The sequence below is a fragment of the Lonchura striata genome, chromosome Z, assembly GCF_050655825.1.
Source record: "Lonchura striata isolate lonStrDom1 chromosome Z, ASM5065582v1, whole genome shotgun sequence".
NCBI lineage: Eukaryota > Metazoa > Chordata > Aves > Passeriformes > Estrildidae > Lonchura > Lonchura striata.
The window spans coordinates 312,646-334,382 of record NC_140740.1 but is presented as its reverse complement, the minus strand read 5'-3'; the positions used below and the strand labels follow the sequence as shown (position 1 = coordinate 334,382).

General features: G+C 51.5%; 1 protein-coding gene across 3 annotated transcripts in view; it reads right to left on the bottom strand.

Annotated features, from left to right (window-relative positions):
- Positions 1 to 14,303, bottom strand: part of ZCCHC7 (zinc finger CCHC-type containing 7) — a 94,300-nt gene extending 79,997 nt beyond the window's left edge. The window contains exons 1-4 of one of the 3 annotated variants that reach the window (XM_085567708.1): positions 14,179 to 14,299; positions 13,594 to 13,633; positions 11,210 to 11,308; positions 3,644 to 4,336 (exon numbers count right to left, since the gene is read on the bottom strand). In XM_085567708.1, the coding sequence (XP_085423834.1) occupies positions 3,644 to 4,336; positions 11,210 to 11,219 (703 nt within the window). In that variant the 5' untranslated portion in view covers positions 11,220 to 11,308; positions 13,594 to 13,633; positions 14,179 to 14,299. Of the gene's footprint in view, positions 1 to 3,643; positions 4,337 to 11,209; positions 11,309 to 13,593; positions 13,634 to 14,109 lie in introns of all 3 variants that reach the window. The other 2 variants (XM_085567709.1, XM_085567710.1) reach the window with 2 other exon arrangements.
- Positions 14,304 to 21,737: the final 7,434 nt, after the last annotated feature.

Sequence of the window (21,737 nt, the reverse complement as noted above, 5' to 3'; positions counted from 1 at the left end):
TCAGACATATTGTTGTGTTTTCATTCACTAAATATTCAAACATGCTTTTTTTTTTTCTCCTTTTCATTTTACAAGTGTTCTTTGGAGTCAGAAGCAGCCACACACCACAAACTTGCCAAGCCCAGAATGCAATCATATTCACACCCAGTCTCTGAGAAAGGGGCCAGGCAGGCAAAGGATATAACAGAGAGAAGATAAATTGCTTTTTGTACCCCTTAGTGGCCGGACATCAATGCTGCAACTCTGAAAGCTGTCTTTCCCAAAAAAGATTAGGATTGCAGCTATTCATGGAAGAAGAAATATGTTAAAAGGAAGGTTTTAATGAAGAAATGGATGAAAGACTTCCAACTACAGGAGATTAACGTTCTTATCATATAAACTCTTACTGGAAAGCGGAGAAAAGGGTGGGAGGGGAGAACACTCCTCCAAAGACATGGAAACTCTGACACTGAAAATGAATTTTCTGCATTTGTGCATGGCACAGTCTGTAACGGTTCCTTTTGCACACTTTATTATGGACTCCTAAACTTAAAAAAAAAAAAGGAGTGTAGACTACACCACAGACCTAGATTTGCTGATTTACCCATTTTTGAAACACCCTGTGAAGAAAGTAGGACCCTGTTAGCACAGCAACCAGCAGCATCATCATCAGGCAGTTTTCTGACAGTCACGCCAGGAAAACACCACCAGCAACAGGTGGGAACACACAGGTACCTGGGCCTGCCTTTTGGCAGGGAAAAGAGGAACTTTACAGAAATACAAGCAAAAATATGCTGTGGCTTAGTGTGGTATTAGACAAGCAAAACCAAAACCTGAAAGGCACCTAAAACCATCGGGAAGGAAGCAGGGCAGAGGGGAGGGAAGACTCCCGTCTGTGCAGGGAGCACTGGCACTCGTGGACCAGCCACAAACCCATAGGATGACAGGTGAGGACCAGAAGGTAAACCTTCATCTGCCACTCATGCCCCACAGCCAAATGACTTCTCTTTTCTTCACAACAGATACTGGAAACTGGAGCTGGAGGGCTGCAGGGGGCAAAGACTTTCTGAGCACTAGAGGTACCAGGACTGGATTATTTATTTATTTATTTAATACTCCACAGGGAATATTAAAATAATAATGCTGTTAGACAAGAGCAGGTTAGGCAAGTGAGGTGTAGAGGAATGAACAGAGTGAGATGTGCTCACTTCCTTCCCTTAAGGAGCTGCTTCTCACGCAGTGGAAGCTCAGCATCTCTGCTGAGAGGCTCAGATGTGAAGACAGACTCATCAAATGACTGACACAACCGGCTGCTCTCACCACCACAGGATTGCTCACATTTCAGTTCCCTTTTCCACGGGAAGCAAGCTGGACACTAAACACCACAGCACTGTCACAGGAAGTCAGTCCGAGGTACAGTCACAGGCGGCTCCAGGGGAGAAGGCAAAGGCAAGGCTTCCTGAGTTCTTACACACTATGATCATCCCTACTGATACAACAGCCTCTAAAATTGTGATTCATGTATAGTTTTGCCACCAAAACACCTACCTCATTCTCATGTCCCAAAATATTTTACATGAATGAGCAGAGAATGTCTCTGAGATGGTAATTTGCCAATATACATATTTTTAAAATACATTTCTTTGAACTGAAAAATTTTATATTGATGTTTCAGCAGAATTATTTACAGAATCGCAAAATCCCAGAATGGTTCTGGTTCCAAGAGGCCTTAAAGATCACCTTGTTCCAAACCCCTGCCATGGGCAGGGACAAGTGACATATTATTGTCTATAGGATGAGAGATACAAGCTCAGTAAATAAATTACAATTACTGCACATTAGGAACATCTATAGCTTCTCTTCCCCTACAACTATTTTGATGCTGTTTTGTTTTTTCATTACACACACACAACACAATTTATTCTAAGCCTATGTCTTTGCATGGGGATCACGGTGTGTGTTAGAAAAGCAGCACTGAACCAAACTTTTGTACACTAGAGCTACTTGAATTCCACCCACCAGAATCTGGAAGGGTTTGGAGAAGGTTCTGGCCTACTGTTAAGAACAAAACCAGAGCAGAAGAGCAGGTGTATTTATGACCTCGTATGACTGCCTTTGACTACCCACTAAAACATCACAAAAACTGTTCCTAATCCCTACACTCTACAAAACAATTTTAGTTCTGACCAGTGTGATCCATTTACATAGTGCAAGGAAATTCTAACCCTGTTGTCCGCTCTGTATGTGGCTGGCTTATTGCCAACATTCACTGTGAACCAGAAACATTACAATGTTTGTCACAAAAATGTGGCGTAACTGAGCAAAAACTGCCCCCTGGTACCAAACATCCATTTGATTTTTAACAGCCCCCTCAATCAGCACTGGCACACCTGCAACACAACTCTTAGAAACTTTTATAGGATTTGCAAGGAGGAAAAAACTACATGAATTCCAAACATGGCGTGCTTTTTAGGGCCTCTGATGGAGTAACAGAGTGCTTTACGTGAAGTCTGTGCAGACACAAGCTGTGCTGGGCTGTGCAAAAACACACACAATTCCAGCAGAAGGTCATCAAACATTTACGGTCTGGAAATACGTGTTTCATCAAAGAAGGCGGCGAAGCCTATTCCTCAGCTCTTCCCTCTCAAACAACACAGCAGCAGCGTGTGAACAGCAGCATGTGAACTGTTTATACTGTTTATATAACTGTCAAAAAACTGCACTGAAGTCAGCCTGCAGATCAGTGTCACAGAATGCTCCATGTCATGCAAAACCTCCTCATATCTGCACCAAATAAAGTTATGGCTTACATAGTTTCTTAACTTCTTTCAAAGTATGGTCTATTTTACTTTATTTATAAACTTCTCTTCTTTATTTCTTTCTCCAGCCTTTGTCTGGGTCATGATTTCCCTCTATCTGGCAGAGGGCATGGTGTTCCCAGTAATGGCCTTTGTGCTCCAGGAAACCAGTGAGCAAGAAGAAATCCTGGCTAATCATGCAGCAGAGGTTGGAGTTGTTGGTGACACAGTGCATGTTACACACAATGGTTTTTACAGACACCTGCCAAACTGTGGCACTGACCACACCATTATGGACCTTCTTTGCTGCAATGTGGAAGAATGTTCATCAAAACACCAAAATGTCAGACTTTAGGAGCTGGGGAGACACCTCTCTGAATTCAGTGCAGAATCCACATGGGAAAAGTCAGACTTCAGATGAACAGCCCAAACTGTCAGGAGTGCTGAGGAGCAGATACCTGCTGAACTCATGCAGGGGAAATGCTCAGGTCTCCTCTCTGCCCCTTGCCTCCTTCCTGTTACAGCTCATTGCTGTCCTAAGCTGAAAGGTCTCTGGTCTGGCACTTCTTATAAGCTCTCAGAAACACAAAATACTTGGCAAGGTTGCAAAGTTCACCGTATAAATCACTCTGATATTAATTCTAAATTTCTACCAGGAAAAGATCTGTTTTCCTTCCACATGCCATGCTGCTGAAATAAAGGTATTGAAATGGTACAAATAAAAAACATTTAATTTACCACAGCTTTGCATCCATTGTCATGAACTCATCTGCTTTCCATTCATCTTTCAAGTACTGGTATCAGTGTTGTGACAGACAAATTGCTGTCCCCACTCAAGAACAAACAAGCCAGTAGAAAGCACTAACCTTTCCTGATAGTAGTGGCACAGCCCTCGAGGTTCAGCATGATGTCTCCATCCGAGTCATCAGCACCAGCTCCCAGGAGCATCCAGCTTTCGATGTTATCGCTGTCAGAGATCTCCTCCTCCGAGCTGCTGTCTATCACCAACACGTCCTCGATGGCTGAAGGTCCAGCAGAAAAGGCTGGGGCAGGCCTCCCACTGCTGCTGCTTCTCTGCCTTGGAGCACCCATGCCAGACTCAGGGGGACATGGGGCATTACATCCAGCAGCTCTGGTGTGATTTGGTGTGGATGATACAGGGGGGATGTGTGTTTTACCTTGAGCTGAAGAATATCTTCGCTTCTTTGCCTTGCTTTTGTATATACTGTCTTCATCTGGGGTATCAGACAGGATGATGATCTCTGGCTCATCTGAATGCTGAGTACCACCACCAGTGAGTTTCTCATCTTCATCCTGTTTCTCAGTTAGACCTGAACTTTCACCCATGGCTTCTCCAACATCAGCTTCTTCATCCATTTCCAGTGTGCTGATTTCTCCAAGGTCCTGGGAGTAGTGGATCTGGCTGTAGAGATGAAACTCCACCTCACTATCAACACTCTGCTCACTGGATGACTCAGGATAAAGTTCATCTTCGTACACTTCAGTATTCTCAAGATCACCATACCCAGTAAATATTCTGGAAAGTGAAGAGTCTGAGTCTACAAAAAATCAAACAGTTATATCAGAATGGTCACATGTCCAAAATAAGTGATACCTTTCGTCTTCTTAAAATTGCTCAGGTGAGTCGTAGAGCTCTGCACACAGAACATCAAACTGAGCAGATTTAACAGCCACCTTTGCTCAAATGTGGAACAGCAAAAGCTACTTCAGGATGCATTTGCATTAACCATAACTACTACACCACGTCAACTGCTTTGGCTTCTGGAAGTGGCATTTACTGAGCTCCCACACCAGGGAGGCCACCTGGCTGCCCACAGACCACACCCAGAGTGCTGTGTACTCCTTGGGCCCTCCAGACTGGAGTAAATGCAACAAAGAGCCACTAAAACCATTAAGGAATCACAACATGTATCATAGAAGGTCAAGCTGGCACTGTACTGCACAGGGAGGCAAAGCTCAGAAGGATTTATCCACACTCACAAACATCAGGAGCAGGGGAAAGAAACAAGACAGAACCACCATGGTACTGCCCAGCAAGAACTTGAAAAGGAGCACAAAATAAAAAATACAGAGAATTCCACTTAAATGTAACTCTTTTGCCCAGAGAGGCTGAAGAGCCTCCATTCTTGAGGACTTTCAAACCTCAGCTAGGCGCAGCCCTGAGCAAGTGGCTGTCCTGAGTTGTAAGATAAGCTTGTATTCCATTTGCCATCTGTCGAAGGCGAACCGGTTGGACAAGTTTTTTGTTATCTCTCTCAGAGACAATGGTTTGTGTATACACCTTCGACTGATTCAATGAAGGGGGTCCCACCCAGAGGGGAGAAGCAACTCTCTCCCTCTTCTTCGCGAGACTCCGAGAGAAGCACCTCTCTCCCTCTTCTTCGCGAGACTCCGAGAGAAGCAGCTCTCTCCCTCTTCTTCGCGGGACTCCGAGAGAAGCAACTCTCTCCCTCTTCTTCGCGGGACTCCGAGAGAAGCAGCTCTCTCTCTCTCTCTTCGCGGGATTCCTGGGGAAGCAGCTCTCTCTCACTCTCTCTTCGGCGGCACTCGCAGCGAAGCAGCCGGCGCGCAGAGGCGACGGCAGCGGAGCTCAGAGGCAACCCCGGCGCAAAAGAAGACCGACCCCACTGCCACCAGATCTTCAGAGAAAAACTATACCCTTCTAAAGATCACCACTGCAACTACAATTCACCAGCCACTGCAAGAGAAGCAAATTATCCCAGTAGAACTGATACTGGCACCCCGCAAGTTCTGGACTTTTTTTTTTTCTTTCACTGGTTTTATTTGTACCGATTGCATTTGCCTTTTTAAATTGTTGTCTAGTTTTCTCCTAGTAAAGAATTGTTACTCCCACTCCCATATCTTTGCCTGAGAGCCTTTTAATTTAAAGATCCTCGTAATTCAGAGGGAGGGGGGTTTGCCGTTCTCCATTGCACAGGAGGCTTTGCCCTCTTTCACAGACTCCTGTCTTGTCGAACCAAGACAGATTTTGGCGCCCAACGTGGGGCCCGAGGGCATTGAGAGGGAAAAAGGATTAACAGTTCTTAAGTAATTTGGTTTTGTTGTGTGTAAAAACATCTTCAGCATCACCATGTGGTCTAGTTTACCTTGGTTTGGGTGGCATGTGATCGTAGCTATACTTTTCCCATTTGCAGACCCTTATCTAAAAATGGGTCCTATAACTAAGGCTACGGTGTCTGTTATCAAGTTTGGCTTCTGGGTTAATTGGGTGAGAAATTCATGGATCTTTAATTTCCTCTGGAAGGCAGGTACATGGATTCATAGCTATCACACGTTAACTGTATGTTTTTGGGGTTACTTTAATAACGGTACCTACTGCGAGGAAATAACACCTGGGCAAACTTTCTCTCAACCTTTTAACCATCTTTTTGGGTCTGCTCCACCAGTTCTCAAAGGGTTAAGATCCTTTATAAGTGCTAATGATACCATACAATGGGTGGTGTTGCTGATAGTCCTGTTATATTTAGCATTCAGAGATAAGGGAAGATTAACCTGGATAACTACCCTCACACCTACACCACAGACTCGAGATGCTGCTGCTCCAGAGCCTGACCCTGCCCCACAGCCCACCTCAGAAATAAACCGCCCAGATTGGGTGAGGGTTCTGGTTAAGAAGATACGAGAGATGCTGAAAGAGTGCATTTCCCCAGCTGGTGAGAAACCGGCCCTTTGCCTTGAGGAGGGACAGTCTAATAGTACAGCTGTGGAACCCACAGATGTTACAACTGTCCAGGTTCCAGCTGAACCACAAAGGCAGTCACGGTCAGCAGCAGTGGCCCCGGTAGAAACAAGAAAGTCTAAGGTGAAAGCAGAGCACCCTGCAGATAGGGACAGGAATGGAAGAACCTCACAACCCACAGGGGAGCCAGAAATTGCTATCATCACCGAGTCCCTGACGTACGAAAGTCTTCGCAATCTGCATAAAGACATTGTGCGACGAGGGCGTGAGGCTTATGCTACCTGGCTACTCCGGGTTTGGGATCTTATGGGTACAGGCGTGCAGCTGGACGGTGGTGAGGCAAGGAACTTGGGACCCTTGACCCAGGACTCGGGTATAAATCAGGTTTTTGTAAGGGAACCAGGATCCCTTTCTCTCTGGGAGCGGCTCTTAATGAGTGTCAGGGAGAGGTTTATCCACAGAGAGAGAATGCAAGAGCACCATCATAGAATGCGCTGGAAGACCCTCGAGGAAGGGATCCAACAGCTGAGAGAAGTGGCAGTATTGGAGGTACTCTTTGGGAGGGATGGACGACACAATAATGATCCTGACAAGGTCAGGTGTACGGGACAAATGCTGTGGAGTCTGGCAAATCTTGGGCCATCTCAATACGCCACCTTCATTGCAACAATCAATGCTGACACCCACCGGGAGACAATAGGTTCTGTTGCCAACAAACTTAGAAATTATGAGAGTATGATTAATGGCCCAATGCAGGCTCATATCTCAGCTGTGATTAAGGAGTTTAAAGAGGAGATGAGAGAAGAGATAAGGAAGGTTAATACAGCACCCGTGAGAGTCACAGGCCCCAGAATCAGCACCCAACAATCCCCAGCTAGAGAGAGAGGGTACACCCCAAGGGCTAATCTGTGGTTCTTCCTGCGTGACCATGGAGAAGACATGGGGAGGTGGGATGGGAAACCCACTTCTGTCCTGGCAGCACGGGTCCGTCAACTCAAGGAGGGAAACTCTAACCGGGGGAGTTCCACCAAAGTGAAAGTAGCCTCAACCTCCCGTGACCAAGCTTGTGGGTACGATCTGTCAGACCCCCTTGAAGGAACCTCTAGTATGTATGCCCAGGGAAGGAATGATAACCAGTGTTAGAGGGGCCCTGTCTCTAGCCAGGGAGAGGCACGGGAAAACCGGATCTTCTAGACAGTGTGGATCCGATGGCCTGGCACATCAGAGCCACAAAAATATGATGCTTTAGTTGATACTGGTGCACAGTGTACTCTAATACCATCGGGACATGTGGGGGCAGAGCCTGTTTCCATTGCTGGTGTGACAGGGGGATCACAACAATTGACTCTAGTGGAAGCTGAGGTGAGCCTGACTGGGAAGGAGTGGAAGAAACACCCTATAGTGACTGGCCCAGATGCTCCGTGTATCCTAGGCATAGACTTCCTCCGGAACGGATATTACAAAGACCCAAAGGGACTCAGGTGAGCTTTTAGAATAGCCGCTGTAGAGGCAGAAGACATTAAGCAATTGAACACCTTGCCTGGACTGTCAGAAAACCCCTCTGCAGTAGGACTCCTAAGGGTAGAAGAACAACGCGTGCCAATTGCGACCTCGACAGTGCACCGCCGGCAGTATCGGACGGATCGAGATGCCGTGATCCCCATCCACAAAATGATTCGGGAGCTGGAGAGCCAAGGGGTGGTCAGCAAAACCCACTCACCCTTCAACAGCCCCATCTAGCCTGTGCGCAAATCTGACAAAGAATGGAGATTGACTGTGGACTATCGTGGCTTAAATGAAGTGACTCCACCGCTGAGCGCTGCTGTGCCGGACATGCTGGAACTCCAGTACGAGCTGGAGACCAAGGCAGCAAAGTGATATGCCACCATTGATATTGCTAATGCGTTTTTCTCCATTCCTCTGGCAGCAGAATGCAGGCCTCAGTTTGCTTTCACCTAGAGGGGCGTGCAGTACACCTGGAACCGACTGCCCCAGGGGTGGAAACACAGCCCCACCATCTAACCATGGACAGTGTTTCCCAGGTTATCCATGACTGTGAGACGTGTGCTGCCATCAAACAGGCCAAGAGAGTGAAGCCCCTATGGTATGGTGGGCGGTGGTCCAAGTACAAGTATGGGGAGGCCTGGCAGATTGACTATATCACACTGCCCCAGACACGCCAAGGCAAGCGCTACGTGCTGACCATGGTGGAAGCCACCACTGGATGGCTGGAGACTTTCCCTGTACCTCATGCCACTGCCCAGAACACCATCTTAGGCTTGGAAAAGCAAGTCCTGTGGAGACACGGCACCCCTGAGAGAATTGAGTCTGACAACGGCACCCATTTCAAAAACAGCCTTATCAACACCTAGGCCAGAGAACATGGTATCGAATGAATATATCATATTCCCTATCATGCTCCAGCTGCCGGCAAAGTTGAACGGTGCAACGGACTCCTTAAGACTACCCTGAAGGCACTTGGTGGGGGAACATTTAGAAACTGGGAAATTAACCTGGCAAAAGCAACCTGGATGGTCAACACCCGGGGGTCTGTCAATCGAGCTGGCCCTGCTCAGTCAAAACCCTTACACGCAGTAGATAGAAATAAGGTCCCTGTAATACATATGAAAGGTATTTTAGAGAAAACTGTTTAGATTAATCCCACCTCAGGCAAAGACCAACCCATTCGTGGGATTGTCTTTGCTCAAAGACCTGGTTACACTTGGTGGATAATGCAAGAAAATGGGGAGACCCGCTGTATACCACAAGGAAACTTGGTCTTAAGAGAGAACTGGGTATAAGATTTCATGGTGTGCAGATGGAAATAGAATAAGGGGTGGATAATGTCCTGAGTTGTAAGATAAGCTTGTATTCCATTTGCCATCTGTCGAAGGCGAACCGGTTGGACAAGTTTTTTGTTATCTCTCTCAGAGACAATGGTTTGTGTATACACCTTCGACTGATTCAATGAAGGGGGTCCCACCCAGAGGGGAGAAGCAACTCTCTCCCTCTTCTTCGCGAGACTCCGAGAGAAGCACCTCTCTCCCTCTTCTTCGCGAGACTCCGAGAGAAGCAGCTCTCTCCCTCTTCTTCGCGGGACTCCGAGAGAAGCAACTCTCTCCCTCTTCTTCGCGGGACTCCGAGAGAAGCAGCTCTCTCTCTCTCTCTTCGCGGGATTCCTGGGAAAGCAGCTCTCTCTCACTCTCTCTTCGGCGGCACTCGCAGCGAAGCAGCCGGCGCGCAGAGGCGACGGCAGCGGAGCTCAGAGGCAACCCCGGCGCAAAAGAAGACCGACCCCACTGCCACCAGATCTTCAGAGAAAAACTATACCCTTCTAAAGATCACCACTGCAACTACAATTCACCAGCCACTGCAAGAGAAGCAAATTATCCCAGTAGAACTGATACTGGCACCCCGCAAGTTCTAGACTTTTTTTTTTCTTTCACTGGTTTTATTTGTACCGATTGCATTTGCCTTTTTAAATTGTTGTCTAGTTTTCTCCTAGTAAAGAATTGTTACTCCCACTCCCATATCTTTGCCTGAGAGCCTTTTAATTTAAAGATCCTCGTAATTCAGAGGGAGGGGGGTTTGCCGTTCTCCATTGCACAGGAGGCTTTGCCCTCTTTCACAGACTCCTGTCTTGTCGAACCAAGACAGTGGCTCAGGTCACTCTGCTTTAATTCAGGGCTGAAATTGCCAGGGGCTCCTTCCCACCCCAGCTGTCCTGTGATCCCAGCCCAAGGATGAGCGTGTTCAGACCTCACAGCCTGCTCCTTTGCAAGACTGGTAAAACAGGGACGTTCTACAGTCACCCTGCCTCCTGGAGAGACTACCCTACTTTGTGTTCATGACCACATGAAGCACAGAGTACAGGACATGGAACACTTCCTCTAAAAGTCTGCCTGAATTTCTGCATTACAGTTACTCTCATGGAAGACATCCAGCTTTTCCAGACATGAAAACTGCCAGATGAAGTTCAGCTTTTTGGCTGGTTAAGAAGAGTTGCGTGTTTAAATCCACTTAGCTGCACAAACACACAAAAATTCAGATTTGCAAGATTTGTACAGATGAAACTTGTGTGATGATGGTATTTAAAGAGCCCCCAGGTTCCTGTTATGAAGGCTCTCCGCTCTTACCCAGGTTCCTAAGTAAACATAACATCTAATATGATAAATATATGAAGAACAAGGTGGTAGTAGGCACAATAAACCTACTTTACACCACTACCTAGCTTTAGATGCTGTAGAAAGGAAGAAAAAGTACAATGGCACCTTCATGAATGGCTGTACTTAGAAAAACATTTAACAGACCAAATGAAGACCCCAAACTTCAACATTTTTGTCAACTTCACACAAGGTCCCTGTTTCAAACAGGTTGGAGCCTGTTCCCACCCACACAACGAGAACAGAGCTCTAATCAAGCACATTCACAATATTAACGTGGTTAATATTGGTGGTTATGAGGTATGAGAGGAGGCCTTCAGCAACGCAGGAAAGTAACAAATCCTCCTGAAGATGCTGTGTTTGGAATCCAAGTACTCCTTCCTCCCTTTCTGTCACCCAGTGGATAAAGTCACACACAGTCAGCAGTGACCACTGCTAAAAACTTGCAGCTGAACAACACTGATGTCTCCCAAGCGTCCAGGGAGCTGACTCACGGACACTTCACAGGGCAGGCAGCAGCACAAACAGGCAGCCAGCACTCCACTCACTTTGATCCATCCTTCTCAGAAGGTCAAACAACAGCTTCTCCTCTCGGCTCGCCACGTGGCTGGGATGATGAAAGGCTCTTCAGCATGTACACCAGGCCACTGGAAACAAGAAACATCCAACATCAGCACCACAACACAAGATGAGGACCACCAGAGCACCAATCTGCTGCTCACCATTCTCACACTCAGTCCACAGCCATGCCAATCCTCTTCAGGAAAGAGAAACAGCCATGTCAGGTATCCCACACCAAAGCAGGCACAAACAGCCTGAAGGAAAGGGAAGAGAAGCTCAGCAAAGTCCTGCTGCTTTTCAGATTGCCAGGCTGAAGCAGTCTCTCACGAGTTCACACAGGTAACGCAGAGAAAGGCCTGATCGCAATTTCAGATTTCCTTTTGCTAGTGAAAAGTTTAGACTGTGGGCAAACATTCTTTTCCATGGAATCATTGAAGAGTTTTGTCTGGAAGAGACCCTAAGGTCCCTCTTCTCTCAGCTGTGCTCACCTTTAAGTGGCACACACACCCATCCTGCTTCCAGCTGGGCTATCATAAAGACACTCCTCACATCTGAGTGTGAAGAACACATTAAAAATATTGGTCCTGATCTGATAGGCCGCAGGGAGCAGCAGCACACTGACACACCCTGCTTTGGAACTCGATTACCTTAAAAAAAAAAACAAACCCAAACTTCAAACCCCTGGCAACAGTAGAACCTGATCCCTCTATCAAGAGGAGGTGCACTCCTACCTGAACCCAGAGCACAACCTTCCTCAAAAGCACCTGACTTCCTCTCAGGTAGCCTTGAAGCAAGGACTACCTTCAAATTCAAGTAAAGAGCTACCAATGTTACATTTACCAATGTTAAAATTTAAAAAATCACAGATATCCGAGTTCCTTCTAGCCATTTCCAAGCAAAACTGCAAAGGGCTGCAGCTGGCAACGACAGGGATAATTTAAAAAAGCTGCTTGCCAGCATTTTTCATCTGAACCACTGGGAATCTGACATCCCACATGTGATGCAGCAGCACCAGGCAGTCAAAAGGGAGATGCCACTGGCAACTGGAAGCAGGCAGGAAGAGCAAGGCCAACGAGCCAGAAACAACAAAGAAGTTAATAAGAACCCCTCATCCAAAATGCCCAAGCGGCTTTGGGTCACTCAGGTCTCTCCCAGCTGCAGAAGGGACTCTGGAATAAGAAGCTCAGGACAGTCCTGCCCATGTCATTCCTGGTCACCTACCTCAGCTCTCCCTGTCAGCCCCTTCTCCCCACTGCTGAACTTCTGCTGCTCTTGCTTTCTCAGCTTCTAGCAGCTCCCAGACCCCATCATGCTTAACTCCAAATACTGAGATTTCTTAAAAACTTCTAAACAAAGACTAAAACACAGAGATTACTTCTTCAAGTGTACTGTTCCCATCACACATCATCAGCCAATTCCAAATATTTCCTTGTTTATCTCATTCTCTGCTTGATCTCCAGTCAAATCTAACCCGTTCTGATACTGGCTGCACTGAGCACAGAGAAGCAAACCTGCTCTCTACTGCCTTGGAAGGCAAAACACAAGGCTGTCAGGCTGTTCCAGACAGCAACAGCAAAATGGGAAAGAAAAAATGGGAAAGAAAGCTCTTCCAAGAAAATCACCATGCTGTCCATCTAAACCCAGGGCCAGGCACCAGGGCAGTAGGAGCCAGCTTTAAATGTAGTTCAGTTTGTGATATATAAACTGCCTGATGCTTCAGACTGCTGTGACACTGCAAGGGCACAGACAGAATGAAATGACGAGGAACTCAAACGTTCCAGAGCACGTGAATGAAACCCTTCACTTCAGCTGCTGTAGCTGCTTTTGCACCCTGCATTGCCTGGATTCCATGACAGAATTGTCTTTATGAAGCTCATGACTGCAATGAAAATCACATCTCGGAAGATGTGAAAATGTCAAACCTAAACGCATTTATAAAAATCTACCCAAAGATGTATTTATTAACAGAGGCCAGTGTCAGGAGGCTATTTCTCTTCCCCTGCTTTGTTTCTGTGCCTCACAGGGGCACCACGTGGTTCTCAGAGCAGGTGAGAAAGCCACAGCCCTCACCTGCTGCCCAGGTGAGACTGCAGCTGTAGTCACCTGTGGCTGCTCTGTCTGCAGTGGAGAAGCCCTTGCAGAGGAACATGGAGAAGTGTCAGGAGGAAGGCTGGGAGCAGCCTCTGCCCTCCTTTCCGACAATCTAACAGTGATTTTTGATTTTTGGCTAAATACTGAGATGCAAACCCCACCCTTGTCCCATTTGCTCTCTGAGGAGACACAACTGTTCTGGACTTTCTTTAAGTGAAGTGCAAAAGAGAGAAGCAAAGCTTTGGAGAAGAAGCCAGCATTTCTGTAATGGCAGTTGTACCTTCAAGAGATCACAGGAAGATCTCTTCCACACCCAAACCCTGGAAAATAACAAAACATTTCACGTTTACTTCAAGCTTTCAAGAAGATTTCTTCCTTCCCACAGGCACTTTCCGAGTCATGTTTAAGAGCAGCACGCTTTTCCGGGGATCCCAGGGCTGGAGGTGGTCTGGTGGGTGTGAACAAGTCAGGAACGGCGATCCCGGGGAAGGGGAGGGACATCCCGGGCCAGGGATGCACGCTCCGAGCACCGGCCGAGGGAGCAGGCGGAGCCCTCCTCCGGAGCTCCAGGGCCGCTGGGCACCGGGCTTCTTCCCGGAGGGGACCGGGACACGCCGCAGCCGGACGCTGGGCCAGGATCACGGACACCGGGGCCGGTCCGCGATCCCAGACGCGCAGCAGCCGCCACGGGACGGGGGGAACGCGGAGCGGGGCCCTGGGGAGCGGGGTCGCGGTCGAGCTGGGAGGTGCCGGAGCCGAGTGGGGCCCGGTGCCAGTAGTAACAGACGATACTCACTGCCGATACCGGAGCTCGGTATCAGCACTCGGTAACGGGACGGACGGACTGACCCCCGCAGTCACCCACCTCCTGTGCCGGTGCCCAGCGCCAGGACTGCCCCAGGGCCGGTGCTCCGTGCCGGCCGCGCCGGGACCCGCCGGGCAGGAAGTGGCCGCGGCCTGGCCCCGCCGTCCGGCCACGTGCTTCCGGCCACGCCCCGCGCCGCCGCGGCCCCGCCCCGCCCGCGCCCCCGCCCCGCTCCCAGAGGCCCCGCCCCGCCAGAGGCCCCGCTCCGCTCCCAGAGGCCCCGCCCCGCCAGAGGCCCCGCTCCGCTCCCAGAGGCCCCGCCCCACCGAGGCCCCGCCCCGCTCCCCTCAGCTCCGCCGCGGCCCCGCCCCCAGACCCGGGGCGGGCTCTATTTTGGGGAGAATTTCCCGAAAATCGGGTCTGTGGGGGGGATGTGCCTCTCCAGAGCCTCGCGCCCCGCCGCTAGCACAGTCCTGTGAGGGGACCGCGTGTCCTTGTGCGGAGAGGACAGAGCCCGCGCCGGGCGCCGCGGGTGGTGTGATCCGAGAAGAGACGGGCTGGGAAAGGATCTTAAAGTTCATCCCGGTCCTCCCATGGAGGGGACCGGGGCAGGGACAGGGACAGGGACAGGGACAGGGACATGGACCGGGACAGGGGACAGGGACCGGGAACGGGACAGGGACAGGGACAGGGACAGGGACAGGGACAGGGGACAGAGACAGGGACAGGGACCGGGACAGGGGACAGGGACCGGGAACGGGACAGAGACAGGGACAGGGACAGGGACAGGGACAGGGACATGGACCGGGACAAAGAACAGGGACCGGGAACGGGACAGGGACAGGGGACAAGGGGACAGGGGACAGGGGACAGGGACAGGGACCGGGACGGGGACCGGGACAAGGACCGGGACAGGGACCGGGACAGGGACAGGGACAGGGAACGGGACAGGGACAGGGGACAGGGACCAGGACGGGGACCGGGACAGGGACAGGGACAGGGGACAGGGACAAAGAACAGGGACAGCGACAGGAACAGGGGACAGGGACCGGGACAGGGGACAGGGACCGGGACAGGGGACAGGGGACAGGGGACAGGGATAAAGAACAGGGACAGGGACAGGGACCGGGACAGGGACAGGGACTGGGACAGGGGACAGGGGACAGAGGACAGGGACAAAGAACAGGGACTGGGACAGGGGACAGGGGACAGGGGACAGGGACAAAGAACAGGGACAGCGACAGGAACAGGGACAGAGGACAGGGGACAGGGACAAAGAACAGGGACAGCGACAGGAACAGGGACAGGGACCGGGACAGGGACCGGGACGGGGACCGGGACGGGGACCGGGACAAGGACCGGGACAGGGACCGGGACAGGGGACAGGGGAAAGGGACAAAGAACAGGGACAGCGACAGGAACAGGGACAGGGACCGGGACAGGGACAGGGACAGGGGACAGGGACCGGGAACGGGAGAGGGACAGGGGACAGGGACCGGGACGGGGACCGGGACAAGGACCGGGACAGGGACAGGGACAGGGACAGGGACAGGGACAGGGGACAGGGACAAAGAACAGGGACAGCGACAGGAACAGGGACAGGGACCGGGACAGGGACGGGGACAGGGACAGGGACAGGGGACAGGGGACAGGGACCAGTACAGGGGACAGGGGACAGGGACCAGGACAGGGACAGGGACAGGGGACAGGGGACAGGGACAAAGAACAGGGACAGGGACAGGGACAGGGACAGGGACAGGGACAGGGGACAGGGACCGGGACCGGGACAGGGGACAGGGGACAGGGACAAAGAACAGGGACAGCGACAGGGACAGGGACAGGGACCGGGACAGGAAGAGGGACAGGGACTGGGACAGGGACAGGGGACAGGGGACAGGGGACAGGGGACAGGGACAAAGAACAGGGACAGGGGACAGGGCACAGAGGACAGGGGACAGGGACAAAGAACAGGGACAGCGACAGGAACAGGGACAGGGGACAGGGACCGGGACAGGGGACAGGGGACAGGGACAAAGAACAGGGACAGGGACAGGGACAGGGACCGGGACAGGGACAGGGACAGGGGACAGGGACAGGGGACAGGGGACAGGGACAGGGGACAGGGGACAGGGGACAGGGACAGGGACAGGGACCGGGACAGGGACAGGGACCGGGACAGGGGACAGGGGACAGGGGACAGGGACAGGGACAAAGAACAGGGACAGCGACAGGAACAGGGACAGGGACAGGGGACAGGGGACAGGGGACAGGGACAGGGACCGGGACAGGGACAGGGACAGGGACAGGGACAGGGACCGGGACAGGGGACAGGGGACAGGGACAGGGACAGGGGACAGGGACAGGGACTGGGACAGGGACAGGACAAGGGACAGGGACAGCTGCCACCTGAGCAGGCTGCTTCAAGCCCAGCCCATCCTGGCTGCCACCTTCCCAGGGATGGGGCAGCGCAGCTCCTCTTTGTAGGGCCTCAGCACCCTGTGGGGAGGAATTTCTTCCCACTGTCCCACCTAACCCTGCCCCTCTGTCAGTGAGAACCCTTTCCCCTGCTCTGTCACTTCAAGCCCTGTCCCTCTCCTGGAGCCCCTGTGGACATCAGATCTCCTCAGAGCCATCTTCTCTCCATCTGGACATACCTGGCTCTCCCAGTCCATCTCCACAGCAGGGATGCTGCAGCCCTGGCAGCGACATGCGGCTGTGCCTGGGTGTGCCCACCTGAACCCTGCCATCCTTGCAGAGCTGCTGCCCCGCAGCCACGCTGCCGGAGTCCCCAGCAGTGCTGGCACATACTCCTGCAGCAGCAGCCCCAGCTCGCTGTCTCACCAGTGACCTCCAGAATCCCCGTGTTCCCAGTGCCCACCTCACTTGTTCCTGACACGCTTCTGACCCGTACAGCTTTACAGCTGTGTCGGAGTCCAGCACACCCCTCTGGCTGCCCTGGCTGCCTCCAGACCCTGGCAGGGGGCTCGGAGACCGTGGCAAGAACTCAAAAACACTTGTAAAGCTGTGCAGGTCTGCAAGTGCCCCAGGCCAAATTCTGTCCCCACAAATGAAAAAGATTCTTCATGGCAATTGCACTGGAACTCCGTGGGATGGTCTGTTTGACACCTTGGTGTAATTGTGCCAAGAAGTTGCATTTTTAAAAATAGTTTTGTTCTCTGTTTGTGCCACTCCTGAAAGGCCAAGTTTTGCCTGTTTTTCAGGGACACTCCGCCTCCCTCGGGGCACTGCCTCTCCACACACACAGACCCTCTGACCGGGGTGCAGCTCCTCTGGCAAGCTCTGGGACCTGCCCATGCAGTGATGTGCACATGGCAGAGAGGAGCCCTTGTGAACAGACACCCTGTTTAATGCTGCCCAACAGACCCTTGTAGGGGTGCATGTGGGGTGCTTCTGCTTTTGTGAGCCAACAGCTGGGCTGACCTGCAGCACCTAGCAGTGAGGAGTCAGGCAGAGCCTCCGAGGGGCGAGAGAGGCCAGTGGGGATGAGTGAGAAGGTGCCAGGAGCTGGGGGAGATTCCAGCTGCATCTGCTGTGTGGAGGACAGTGGTGTCCCTGCCCACCACAGAGCTGCTCCTCTGTCTACCCTGCTCCTCTGAGGCCAGCAGGGCTGCCTGTGCAGACAGACACAGATGTGCTGGCACATCCACTGAGACCAGAGCTTTCATTTTCCATCTCGTTTCTTGTAGGCCTTTCAGACATTGGGGGTTTCCTTAATGCAGTGCTAGTACTCTATTTTCAGCATTACTGGCGTGTAATTACGACCTGTGATTTACCTCTGTGAACGCTAGCATGGGCAGGTACATGTGGGCTGCAAAACTGCCTCTTGAAAGGCAGAATAATGTGTTTCTCTGATCCTCCAGGCTCTAGGTCTGGGAAGAAGTGAACAAATCCAACTCACAAGTAGAAAGATTTTATCTTCTGGCAGAGAGCAAGCGGAACCTGACATAGCTGTGACACCTGGCACTGGCCTCAGGTACTTTGCTCTGATCTTTTCATGGCACCTTTCAAAACAAAAATGCTTTTAATGCTTCTGAATGTTACGAAACCTACTCAAATATATCAGGTAATTAATTGCTATAAAATATATGCTGTTACGACGATTAAAAGAAGAGCTGGAACTGCAGAATGTTATGCAACTGTCAGGGCCCTGAGGATAACCCTGAAACCTGTGCTGTGTCTGACCTCAGTTTCCCAAATTACTGACCCTGACCCCTCTGTGCAGGCTGCCATCCTGTTGTGGCCTTGGCTTGTCCCTATCCCCAGGCTGGTGCCTGATGCCTGAGGATGGGGCTGGCCTCTCCTGGCTGGGATGGGGGGGGGGTGGGCAATGGCCACCGAGCCCTGCCCTGTCAACCCCACTGTGCAGCCACTGAAATGGTGTAAAATACACCTTGGAGAAAGGCCTCAGGTCAGGTATGTTTCCCCAGAGCATGTTTATAGAAATAGCAGGAGAAAGATTAGAGCATTTGGATTTAGGACTGACTATGGTGGTATTTTTTGCTTGCAAGGATCCATTCTTGCTGGATTTGTCCCTGAGAGGAAGTTCTTTTGGGTGGCATCATAGCAAAACATCAACAACTGCCTGTGAGCCATCCACTGCCAGTCACCTGTCCTAGGGGACTCTCTCCCACGCTGTCCCAGGGCCATCACAGACCTGGGGGCATCCTCCACCCTGGATGGGAGTGGCACAGCTCCAGTCCAGCCTTGCTGCAGTGCACTTGGCTGCTGCACAGAGGCAGACAGAGGCAGCAGCATTCAATTCAGCGACACTCAGGAGTGATCTTCAGGCCCTGCCACTTTCACCTTTGCACCCCTTTGTCTCTCAAGACAGTTGAGTTGGGCTGCTGCCTTTGCTTCTGAGCACTATTTCTTGGTAGAAGTGACAAACTTCACCTGCTGCATGTCTGAGCCCAGCCCAAACCGCTCCCCTCCTCCCCTGAACATGCTACCTTTGGTGAGCCAGTGATTCACTCTTGAGGGGAGAGAAGCTTGGCACAGGGCCTGAGGTCCAGATGCTCTCGTGTGGCCAGGAGACGAGGAAGTGCCACTGCCGTGGCACCCCGTTCAGGTGCTGAGCCCGGGGAATGTCCCCTCTTCCCCCAGAGCTCTCAGCGTTCCGAGCTGTTCAGGGTGTGAACAAGAGGCATGTTCACAGGTCATGGTGGCAGGAGGCATCTCCCGGTCCGCAAGGCTGCAGGGAGCAGTCGGCTTCAGAGCAACTTTCTCTCTGCCGGCCTGACGCCGTGTGCTGGGAGCTGGAGGTCTCGTCCCGGCTGCGGGCAGCGGGATGCCCCGTGGGCCGTGACCGCTGTCGTGTGCTCAGACCCACCGGGAGCCCTGCCAGTGCAGGGGAAGAAGCATCCATCTTCACGGCCGGCAGCGCAGCCCGGCTCCCCGTGCCCTGCGCAGGAAGCCCGCAGGAAGGAGCCGGGCGCGGGCAAACCCGGGCGGTCCCGCCGCCGCCTCCGGGCAAACCCACGCGCCTTGCAGGCACAGCTGGCTTTGCAGCAGCCTCAAATGCTTGGGGACGGAGCTGTTCCTCCTGCAGCCTTCCAGATTGCAGGAGACGGATGAGACCGTCATTCTTTCCACCAAAACCCGTACGTGCTCAAAAAATGAAAAGGAAGGAAGAGGGAGATTTCCCCGGGGTGTAACCTGTCGGCTCGCGGTCCAGGTGCCGGCAGGTGGCACCCCAGAATGCGCAGCCTTTCTGCGAGCCTGATGCTGCTCCCCGGAGCATCTTCAGCTTCCACTCGGCTTCCAGCATCGGAGGGGTCTCGGTGGCTCTGGCGCTGGGGCAAACAGCCATCAGAAAGGACCTCGAAATTATGTTTTCGATTCTATTCTTTCCATAATGTTTTTCTAAATGCTGAGAGAGACAGCACAAAAGTTCTGAGGGTAACAGTACAAAGAGCACCCAGAATATGCCTCAGCAGTATTACACATTAATAACGTGTCTGTATCAGGGTGCTGGCTCCTGTTCCTATAACTTTGCTAGACATAACCCTATGAGATGAAAAGGCTTATGAGAGATGCAGCTTCACCCAGCATTCTTAGGAGAATTCACAACTGGAAGGGGACACCCTGTCCAAGGGAGTTGCTGCGGAAAATCTCTTGGCCATGGTGGAAACTTTGGGTGATGTTTCTTCCACTGTGGAGCAACATGAAGATGTGATTGAACATTGTAGGCATGCAAGGAGGTTAACTAAATCTATTTGGACAATGATCTTCTTTTTAAGAGCCTAATTTTGCAGTCTTGCCAAACACAATTTTTACCTGGACTTGTTCAATCAAGTGGGCTGCACTTGCTTCTGGTTACCTGTGCCCAGGGGAGTTGTCTTTGGCATGCATAGACTGTTTCCTGACAATCATATTGTTTTCATCTGGAAGCTGCAACTGATGGGGGTTTTTGTGTTGTGTGTCTGTGCACGTGAACTCCCTTTTCATCTGTCCTGATCCAGTAAAAGAGGTAAGCTTTGTGGTGATGAACCGCTCATCCTCCTTGAAGATCAAAGATGAACCTGCCTCACTCTACCAGGAAGGAGCAGGCAGGATTCTCTGCACTGGCCTCATATGGAACCAACAATGGAGAGGTGGCAGCTGGAGGAGGACTGAGACAGTTCAGGAAATGCCAGGCAAGAAGGCAGGGAGAGGCAGGGCAGAGACAGTCCATGAGATGAAGAACTGAACCAGGACAGGGTCCAGGAGGTGACTGACAATTTGTCTCTGCAGATAACATTTTCCCACCTTGCCTCCCATTTCATCAGCAGCAAATTGCTTTGCCCATGTCACAGGAATGATGTTTTAAATGGACTTTACAGTGAAATGGCTTGAAAACCATCAGTGTGGTACCCTGGCAGACCTCAGGTGCTGTGCCCTGACAGGGTCTCCCTTAATCGTAGTGTGGAAGTGATGTGCAGCTCCCAGAGCCACTGGCTCTGGACACAGACCACAGGGACATCAGTCACCACACAATGTTTGGACCTGTGCAACCTCCTGAGTAAAGCCCATCATCATCCTCAGCTGTCTGCAGCAGGAACGGGAACACTTCAGAAGTTAATTAAATTCCCACCCCCCACCTGATCCACTCCTCCTCTTCCCAGTGCTCCACTTTGCTGCTTCAAACCGAGCAGCGGGAGAGAGGAGGGAGTGTAATTATTTAGCTCCTTAGAGCCAGCTCTACAGTGCTTCAAAGCTTGTTAATTACAGTTTCAGCCGTGTGAGTCAATGGAGGACCAGAGGAGCATGTGGGGAGTGGGGGGCACAGGTTGAGGGAGGGGAAGGACTCTTGTGAAGTCAAAGCCACCAAAGCTGACAGTCAGGCAAACCGGGGTGAAATTGGGCAGAGAGCCAAAGGCTCGGGTGTATAGGAACCCGGGAAAGAGCCATAGGGAGTGGGGGGCAGCTGGAATGCAGAGGGAGGTGGAGAGAGGAGGGTGAGATGGAACTGTGCAGGGCAGTAGCATGGAGTGTCTGTGGAGGGTGACAGGGAAACAGATTAGGCACCAAGAGATGCTGTGCACTGGTGTCACAGCAGCATATCCTTTGTGCCCATCTGCCTTCTCTGACAGTGCTCTCAGTGACCATGCCCATTGGGT